A 10,247-nucleotide genomic window follows, 5' to 3' on the forward strand; every position below is an offset into this window, starting at 1 on the left:
ATTTTGAATGGGAATGAGGCTCCTTTAAATAGGCAAAGGAAATCTTGGATGCATGTGCAGCTCCTGTTGATTGAAATGATTCTGTCGGTGAATAGTTGATCGAACAGTAATCTATCGGTGAATAGTTGATTGAACAGTGATTTGCTTTTGGTGCCTTTTGCTGTTCATGAATAGTAATTGAACAATAAAGTCTTGTGATCTTAGTGATTCTTAAGTGGAATTCTGAAAATGACTTTGTTTTGTCAGAGATTCCTTCTGTTGATTATGACTTAGATCCTAAATCTTATGGATCTTGACTGTCTTGATAGTCGGCCCATCTTGTAGATGATCCAAAGAGCTCTTTTGATTTAGAGATAGATGATTCTGCAGTGGGTTGACTAGAAGATTCACCAGATGTATCTGAATTATCAGATAGTTGATCTACTTCTTCAATTAATTTTTGAATATGGGCAAGCATGTCTTTCTTTGATCTGGTTAATTTGCTAGAAGTTTGACTGGAGGATGATTTGATTACTTTGGAAGGAGAAATAGGAAATTCTTCCATGACCATTTTATGGGTTCGGTCGGAATTCCATTTATCCCACCATTTGACTGAATGAATACGATATATAATATCTTTTTCCCTAAAATATTGCCATTTAAATATCCAAGAGATTTTATATTTAGACATAAAAATGAGTTCAATAGGAAAACCATTTTCTTTGTAAGTGATTTTGTAGTGTTTAGAAAAACGAGTGATTAAATGTTGAATTTGGAGTGGAAGATGTTCCTTTGCAGGACCATGAGCACACCACCAATGGAAAAACCAGCTGGGGAAATTTCTATGGAATTTTGAATCCCAACTGATGAACCAAGAATGGGAAAATGATTCGTTTTGGTGTAGAAAAATATAATCCTAGGCATCAATATAGTCATAATAGTTATATGTATAAGGGATCATAGGGACATCACCAAGATAAGTGATTTTCTTTGATTGGTAAGCTGGTTGATTCCATTCTTCAAGGGTGACTATTTTGTGGATCCAGAATTTGTGAGAAATAACAGCTTGATTATCATTTTTATCAAGAAATGGGGTAATAGTAACTGATTGTGTATGTTGAAGAATGGCAGTATAATATTTTAAGGTTATACCAGGTGTTTTAGGAATAAAATGAAAATTTGGAGGTAGAAATTGATTAATAATGAGGGGAATGGTAGGAAGTTTTCTAAGAGAAGGTTCAATATAAAATAAAAGATTTCGGGTAATATCAAAATAGGGGGATGAGTTGAATTGGGTTTGATTAAGGGGAGTAAAAGGCTGACTTTGAACCAAACTGTAGGGATTATAAGGTTTTATTAGAGCAGATTGATAATTAATTTGGCTAATTGGAATTGGATGTGGAAGGTGGGTTGATTCAATAGGAATTATGGATTGGTTTTCAGTTGTCTGAGTTTCAGTTGTTTGGGTTTGATTTTGGGATGATTGGTTTTGATTTGGCGGAAGAGGGATAGATGACCCCTTTGGGGTTGATGATCCCTTTTTTCGAGGAGGCATGATTATGCTGTAAAGAAGAAGTCTTTTCCTGCAAAAATTCTCGGGTTAAGAAATCAGGGATGCAGTTTTGATTACCTTTAATGTATGCAATATCAAAGTCAAAAACACTTAAAATAGCTTGCCAACGAGCAAAAATTTGTTTTGATACAAGATTTTGAACATCTTTTTCTAAAATGTATTTAACACTTTAGCAATCAATACAGACTAAAAATTTTTGATTAAGTAAATCATTTTGGAATTTAGATATGCATAATACTAATGATAAAATTTCTTTTTTAATAGTACTATAGTTGATTTGAGAGGACGTCCAAGTTCTAGAATGAAATCGGGCTATTTGTTCTGGGGAATCAGGAGTGATTTGTTAGAGTAGGATTCCTCCAAAGCCAAGTTCAGAGGCATCAGTTTGGACAATTTTGAATGAGTTAAATGAAGGGATCCCTAAACAAGGAACGATTTTAACATGAGTTTTAATCTCTTTGACAAGACTAGTATGGTGGGGAGACCAAGGTGGAGGATTTGATTTTAGTCTATCAAACAAGGGTTTGCATTTGATTCTTAAATTGTTATAAAAGTCAGCAATGTAATTTAAAGATCCTAAAAACCATTGCAATTGATTTTTATCTAGTATTTCATCAGGAAAGTTATTAGCAAATTCTATAGCTCGAATTATAGGAGTGATTTGTGATTGGTAAATATTGAAACCTAAGAATCTGATTTTGGTTTGAAATAATTTTAATTTAGATGCAGAAACAACTAAACCATGTTTTTTGATTATATCTAAAAATATTTTTAAATGTTTCAAATGTTGATCTATTGACTGTGACTAAACTAGGTCATCATCAATGTAAACTATAGTAAAATAACTGTAATTATTGAATATATCATTTATCATATGTTGAAATTCGCTAGGAGCATTTTTTAATCCAAAAGGCACTACATTCCATTCGTAATGGCCAAATGGGGTAACAAAAGCAGTTTTATATCTATCATCTTTATGAATTTCAATTTGCCAAAATCCTGATTTCATATCGAATTTTGAAAAATAGTAGCTTGATTAAGTCTTTTGATTAAATCTTGTTTATTTGGGATAGGGTATCTGATCCATTGGAGGCATTTGTTTAAAGGTTTATAATTGATTACTAATCTAGGGGATCCTCTTTCTAGTTCAGCATTTTTCTGGACATAAAAGGCAAAACAAGACTAAGGGGATTCACTAGGGCGAATTAATTTTTTATCTAAGAGGTCATTGATTTCGGATTTACAATAATCCATTAATTCTTGATTCATTTGAATGGGTCGGCCCTTAGTAGGAATATTCTTTTCATCAAAGTCTTTTATATAAGGAAGCTAGACTATATATTTAGCCCAATGCCAAAAGGTATTAGGGATTTCAGCACAAATTTCTTTGGTTAGAGTTTGTTGAAATTCAGTAATTTGATTTTGAAGATAAGAATGAGATAACTAATTTTCTATGTGTTTATATTTGATTTCTTCTTGTAAAGATTGTAAATGTTTAGTTTTATTTTGAATAGAAGTTTCTTTTAATGTTTGATGGGATGGTTTTTGGATGAATTTAAATTTGAGTGTTTCACCAAAATGGTGACTAATTATTCCATCATTTTGTGTGGTGAATGGATAGAGCAAAGAGCAAAAAAGGACACCTAAGATAACTTGATTTTTCAAATTTCTAACAAGAACAAAAGATGTTGTGAAACAAATTTTATTCTGGCAAATATGAGCTTGATTAATTTCATAATGTAGATCCATTTTGGTGCCATTAGCTGATTTTAATTTTTCTTTAGTTTTGGTATAGTATTTACTAGGTATAAGACCTTCTTGAACACAGTTTAAATCTGCACCTGAATCTAAAAGTGTAATTGTGGTTAATTGGAAATCATTAATGATTATGGTGATTTTAATGTGCCATTTTCTAAATTTGTTTGTTTGGATTGTTGTTACATAATTATTACAGGAAGTTTCTTCTTCTTGAGTAATTCTTATTTTTAACATTTTTATATCAGATTTAAGTTTTTTAATTTCGTGTTGGAGATCTTGAATAGTTATGGGGTTCTCATGTATGTGTTTATTGATTGATGCTAAAGGAGTTGTTTAAGAACTAAGTTGGGAACTAGGGTTAGTTTCGGTGTGGGGTAGTTGATTTCCTAGGTTTGCTAGTTGTTTATTTGAATGTAGATTTTTGCATTTAGTAGCATAGTGACCAAGTTGTTTACATTTGATACATTTGATTTTTTTCTTTTTTATTATTTTATTGTCTATTGGAGAATCTAGTGTATTGATACTTTGATTATTTCGTTCAGTGATTTTATTAAAAAATGGTTCTATGACTAGATTATCTGTAGGGGATATGATTATATCTTCAACTAGAGGATGACTCAGACACACTTGTTGATTGTTTTGAGTTTTTGTTTTTTAAAATAGTAAATTTATTTAAAGGATGATAATAGTATTTTTCTAAAAAATCAAAAAAGAATATATCTTTTTTAAGTGCTATCATTGTTTGTTTCCAAAATTTTAAAATATGGGCTTTTTGTTCTTTAGTATGTGTTTCTTGATAATTGATTAATTTATCTAAGTTTTTTATGGTTTTGACTTCGTTATTTAATTGATTCCAATTAGGTTTAAAGGGTGTATTTAGTGTGTTTAATTGTTGATCTATAAAATCTGAAGCAATAGGGGATTGTATTGATTGAGATTCTTCATCACTGTAACGAGGTTGACTAACCTGTCCAGTGTGGTGAATTGATTTTAATTTAAGATTTTTTAATTCATTATCTATTCTTAGTTTATGTAATTGTTGTTCTAATTCCTGAATTTTAATTCTTTGTAATTCTTTTTCTATTTCTTAATCTCGTCTAGATATATTATCAGAAGAGATTGATTCTATAATTGGTTTATTAAAAGATTTTCTAAAAGAAGTTTCTTTTAGGGATTGATTGGATCTAGGGTTTCTATCGAATGTGATTCTAACTGATCCATCATCAGATTGTGAGATAGATTCAGTATTTGTTAAAATATTTTGAACAGGAGTTGGATGTTGGACATTCGTTAATACCCAATCAAAGGGTAAATCAACTTCTGACCATTTGATTAATCTAGGAATTTGAATATTTAAATCTTAATTTTGATTCTGGATTAACATGGTATGACCTTTAGCATTATGTTGTTTAGCTTTAAAGTTCATATTAATTCCTGAAACCATATAATGTATTCTATAAATTAAGGCTAAGGGTTGTCGACCTTTGTCGAAGTTATAACCCGAAGTTTTTAAATTAAGTGTTAAGACTTTTAATATGCATGGATCTGTTAAACTGACGGGAAAATTTAGATAGCAGTCAAAATGGACAGGACCATTACATAAACTGGTTTCTATAACTCCGAAAACACTTTGATTAAATTCTTTAAAACTAGCATCTCTAAGACACAAGAGAATTGATGAATTAGTACCTAACTTAGTGAGAGGTTTGATTCCTATTTGAACTAATCCTATATGCATGAATTTATGACCATCTTTTAAATATTGATTAATGTATGATTTATTGATTAGTTGGCAGGTTTCATATGATTTGTTAATAGTATAAACTTGTTCGACAGTTTTAATATGTGATTCAGACTTGAATGAAGATAAATACCAAGATTTATGATAATAGATATTATTGGGGGAAACTAAGGGTATATTCCAATCGGAATTGTCGGACTCACTAGTTGAAGGATAGCTAATATGTTCTTCGTTTACCACTTCTGGTATTTAATTACCACTAAGTAATGATCTAGAACTAGTACTTAATCTAGAACTAGTAGAAGAATTAGACCTAAATAATCTATCCATTTTCAAAATTTAATAATTAAAGCTTTATAATCTTAAATCTATTCTTTACCAAAATCTAGTCTTTTAATTTACTATATTCTTTCCTTTTATTTTCCCTAAATTCTGACCTTTTATTTTACCAAATTCTGTCCTTTTCTTCCACCTTTTATTTTACCAAATTCTGTCCTTTTCTTCCTAAACCTCTCACACCGCTCCTCTCACGCCTCTCCTCTGGACTTACTGTTCAGCCACGGATTTACTATTCAGCTTAGGCTAAAGGTAGCTATGGTAAAATAATTGGTAGCGAAGGAAAAATAAACGGTAGCAATAGCAAACTAGAAGGTAGCAAGGCAAGAATAAATCTAAGAGATAAAGTTTTAACAATTAAAGTAAGGAAATGAACAAAGTACACAGATATAATTAATAGAAATTTAATAAAATATATAAATATTAATATATTTTTTTGTCCTCTTCTTTTAGGAAGCTTTTCGTATTTATAATCAAACCTAGGATGAAGGACAAGTGGGATTGACCAAAGTAACATGCCCCTCCTAATTACACACATAAACTCATTGATTTGAGTCACCAACTCTTCTAAAAACTAATATAATGTAATCCTTTTTAGTTTATAATATATTATAATCCCACCAATAATAATAATAATAATAAACTAGATTAAAAATTTCCACATGCTACATAAACCAAATTTATCAAGTGACACAACAAAATAACATATTACTATTTTATTGGTTTTGATAAAATTTGTATAAACTAAATGAAACCCTGTACCTTGTAGCAGTGTGATATCCACATATTGCTGTCATGTGGCAGCAGATGATTATGTTACTTTAAGGTCGCAGATACGACTCCTGCCTTCTCCTTTTAGATTAGAAAAGTATTGTAATTATTTTTCAAAATAGTTTTACTAAAAGTTTTGAAACCAACCGAAAGCAATCTTTAAACCTTAGTCCATGCATTCCCAATTAAGTGTTTTCAAGTTTAGCCCGAGTCACAAAAAAGTTTCTTCCACTTCACTATACGCAGCCAAAGTTTCTTGGGCTAAAGTGGGAAAGTAAAACTTTTTTACACACACACTCCTAAGAAATATATTTCTGGAAAAGAAAAAAGATTACTAAATTTAAAAAATTTTAAAAATAAAAAGAAGAAGATATAGAATTAGCCACCCTATTAGATAGATTTGCATGACAATCACCAATAAACAGCTAGCAACATAGTACCAGATAAAATTTATTTACTAGACATGGATATAAACCAAGCCCCAACATTTAGTGTCAAATATATGACATGCATTACTCTCATCCACAATTCATAATCTGGACCCATTTCATGGATTCACCTTTGGCTCCCATCCTGCAATTACGTACTTCTCTTCAGCCTTGGTTTTCTGGAAAGATTCCAGGGAAAACAGCGACTGCAAACACACACCAGAGAGCATAATTTATCACCACTTCTACTAGCAGTATATCATATTATCACAGCTCTCTCTCCGACAAGCATAAACACTAATATCTACTTGCAAAGTCATATCTTAGATTTCTTGTATACCCTAAATGGTTGTGTAAGCTCAGCAGTAAAAGCATCTTTTGAATAGAATAGCATATATCGAGAATTTCACAAGCCAACAATGTATCATAGAAAGTTGCACAAACTAGATTAAAACAAAATTAGACAACATTAATAGGGAAACAATTTAATACTAATAAACCCTTGGCCTTGGTCAGAAGATATAAACTCAAAACAACTTTTAATTAATAAGGGAAATTCAAAACTTTTAATTGATTAGACAATGTGGGTGAACAACTTTCCTTGTACACCAAATTAATCTTTCCAGATGTGGATGAATTGGAGGAAAGACAAATAATAATAATAATAATCAGCTTAACATATTTGCTTACATCTACCCTTTTAATCCTTACCCACTTAACCAAAATTAGTAAAATGATAATTTTCTAGACAATAGAAAGAATGATAAATTTCAATAAAAAGTTTCTACTTCCTTCTGTTTTATTACCTCCAATATGAAACAAGGGAGAATATACATATTTTCTTTCCTTTCTATTATACCTATCAAATAACAAGGATCGTCAATTTCTCCATTCAGTTCCATTTTCCATTCCCCATCCTCTACAATTCCTCATCCCAAACATAGGATAAAAGTCTCATCTCTTCCCGAGCATATGCGTCAGAGTAGTACGCTAACAAGTTACAACACGAGAAAATGCCTGCTTGCTTAAAATTTCATTTATACATTGAAAAAGAAATTCATAATACCAAGGGCACCGGATGTCTCAAACCTCACTCTTTTATAAGATGCCTCCCATAAATGTAGAATGTCCAATCAGTAATAAAAGCTTAAAATAATCAAAAAGTACCCAATTGATTCCTAAAATTGTTATTGCAATCCAATATTTGTAGCTATATACAGTAGATAAGCTTAACCTATTCACTTGTCATTTTCAGAGTTAAAATTATGAGCACAAACAACAAATTAAAGAAGCAGCAACTGCACAATGTTTTTATCCTAGAGGCACAAAATGCAAATTCGATGTTCTAGCATTGCACAGGAACAGAGTTACAGAACAACAGCACAGTGCATGACCAAAAGACAAATACTAGTCATCAAAGCTTCCTGAATGTAAAAAGTCTCCTTTACCATGAAGTTTGTTATAAGCGTCCAAACTGTTAATTTTATTCACGTAACCTCACAAAGCAGAAACCAAAATCCTATTGAAATATAGCTGCCCACCCTGCTACAGTGACATAGTTTAATAGAAGAACATATAAAACCAACATCAATCTTCACACGTGCAAGGCAATCAAAGTCAAAGCAGAGGATGGGCAAAAACAAAAAACACAAACACAACCATGAACAATGCAAGGAAAACAAGTTTCTATGGCTATATGGAAACTTGTCAAAACAAATCTCTAAAAGATGGACACCAAAACATATTAGATATCAGATATTAGATAAGCCAAAAAATAAAACGGAAAGAATGCAACATAGAGCCAATGTATCTTCTGCCTACCTCTTTGTACTTGTGGAGATGAGTCAAGTCGGCTGGAACAGTCCATTTCTTGAAGTGACCAAGAGCCACATCCAGGTGGTAAAGTTTTGGCGCTAAAGCTAAATCAACAGCGGTAACCTTCTCCCCAGCAACATAAGGACCCTGATTTCATCCTAAAACATATCAGATTATATTTTCAAAGCAAATAAAAAAACCAAACATAAAATCCTTTTAGAATGTGTTTGCTTTAATAATTGATAGATCCACATACATGTGCCTTAAGATGCTCATCTAATGCCTTCAATTCAGCGAGCAAAGCCTGTTCTGACCCATCACTGGGATCTTTGCTCTTCAAGAATGTTACAAATGCCCCAAAAACTTTTGATCCCCTACAGGAAAAAATTAAAAAAAAAATTCATGGGTTGAAAAATGTCAGAAATTAAGAAAGACCATCTGAAATTATGAATTAAATCAACCAAACATTACAACCACATGATGAATTATACAAGTTATTAAAAAGTAAAATGTTCCACTACAATAATAAAAAGATGTCAAGTAAATGTTAGCTATTAATATTACACCTACAGCCTCCAGGGTTGCAATTTTCACTTAATATAAGAATTTATGACCCAAAAAAAGAAAAAACCTTTTTCATCCTGGAACACAAAAGTCAAATATCACGGACAGAGAAGGCAGAGAAAGATCATACACAGATGAGAATTCTGAAGGAGTGACAAGGGCAGGTTCAGGGAATTTTTCTTCGAGAATCCCAACAATCACATCAGAATCAGACACCCACTTATCATCAAACTTCACCACGGGCACCTTCCCCTCTGGATTCACCTCCAGAAACCTACAAATCATCATCAACATCAACAACAACAACAACAACAACCATAAACTCACATGTGAATTTCCAAAAGTGTGTGCTGTGTCGGTTAAAAATCTGGGTCGGAAGAAATACCATTTGGGCTTGTCACTGAGATTGATCAGGATCAACTTGTATGGAACTTTCTTCCCCTCTAGAGTTAGAAGAACCCTCTGGCAGAATGGACCTGAAAAAGCCAAAAGTTCTCCCAAATTAACAGATAACATTCAAAACCCAGAAATTTACCCCCAAAAAAAAAAAAAAAAAAAAAAAAAAACAGAAAAGAAAAAGAAATCCAAGAGAAGAATAATCTCGACTTACAGTCTCCAAGAACATCTGGGGCTCCAGCAGCAGCCTTGACAGCAACTTCCAAAGTCATTGTCTGGGTTATCAATGGAGAGATGGCACACACAGAGAGAAAGAGTGAATGAAGCTTTTGAAAGAAACGGAAAGAGCTGATGAAGTATAACACTGGGAGTGACAGGGCTGGTAAGGAATAAGAATAACGTGGATCAATGGGGTATTTATTAACTAAATTTGGTTCTGTGCGTTGAAACTAGAACCTTCGAGCCTCACTAAGGGGTATGGACCAGGGACCAAACCGATTGAAAGTGAAAAGTTTTCGGATTCAATTATTCATAAACTGAAATTGAAAATCTTTACCAAAATAAATAAATAAATAAATAAACTATAAATTAAAATTGTTTCTTGTACTATAATATAAAATCTGAAAAATACATTCCAATTCAGGATTTTAAATATTTTTAAAATATATATTTTAATCAGTTTTATTTTTGTATATATGTTAGGGTTATTAATTGACGTGAAAGTTTATTAAGGGGGGATATAAAGGTAGATAAAAATAATATCCTAGATAAAAATAATATCCCCAAAATAAATAAAATAAAATAAAAAATAAATCACGAATCAGAAAAACTCAATGTAATCCAGTAAAAAAACTGCTACAAGAATAATTGGTTGCGAAAATTACTA

The 10,247-nt window shown here is 31.6% G+C and overlaps 1 protein-coding gene across 2 annotated transcripts; it reads right to left on the reverse strand.

Annotated features, from left to right (window-relative positions):
* Window positions 1–6,529: 6,529 nt before the first annotated feature.
* LOC107413560 (glutathione S-transferase DHAR1, mitochondrial) lies at window positions 6,530–9,847 on the reverse strand. Of its 2 annotated transcripts, none has more exons than XM_016021540.4 (6): window positions 9,576–9,841; window positions 9,351–9,441; window positions 9,096–9,239; window positions 8,658–8,775; window positions 8,408–8,548; window positions 6,530–6,792 (listed from the first exon to the last, which is right to left on the reverse strand). In XM_016021540.4, exons 1-6 carry the CDS (start codon window positions 9,631–9,633, stop codon window positions 6,706–6,708), a joined length of 639 nt encoding a protein of 212 aa, XP_015877026.1. In that variant the 5' UTR covers window positions 9,634–9,841; the 3' UTR covers window positions 6,530–6,705. The 2 variants fall into 2 exon arrangements, with proteins under 2 accessions (XP_015877026.1, XP_048326128.2); XM_048470171.2 differs by having other exon boundaries at window positions 6,762–7,576; window positions 9,576–9,847.
* Window positions 9,848–10,247: the final 400 nt, after the last annotated feature.

Source organism: Ziziphus jujuba, chromosome 8 (assembly GCF_031755915.1).
Source record: "Ziziphus jujuba cultivar Dongzao chromosome 8, ASM3175591v1".
NCBI lineage: Eukaryota > Viridiplantae > Streptophyta > Magnoliopsida > Rosales > Rhamnaceae > Ziziphus > Ziziphus jujuba.

Excerpts from the sequence above, each read along its gene's own strand:
- LOC107413560 (XM_016021540.4), bottom strand. The coding sequence starts at position 9,633 with ATGACTTTGGAAGTTGCTGTCAAGGCTGCTGCTGGAGCCCCAGATGTT. Across the intron at positions 9,442-9,575 it reads CCCAGATGTTCTTGGAGACT|GTCCATTCTGCCAGAGGGTT; the intron begins GTAAGTCGAGAT and ends TGGCTTTTTCAG. Across the intron at positions 8,549-8,657 it reads ATGAGCATCTTAAGGCACAT|GGTCCTTATGTTGCTGGGGA; the intron begins GTATGTGGATCT and ends GGATGAAATCAG.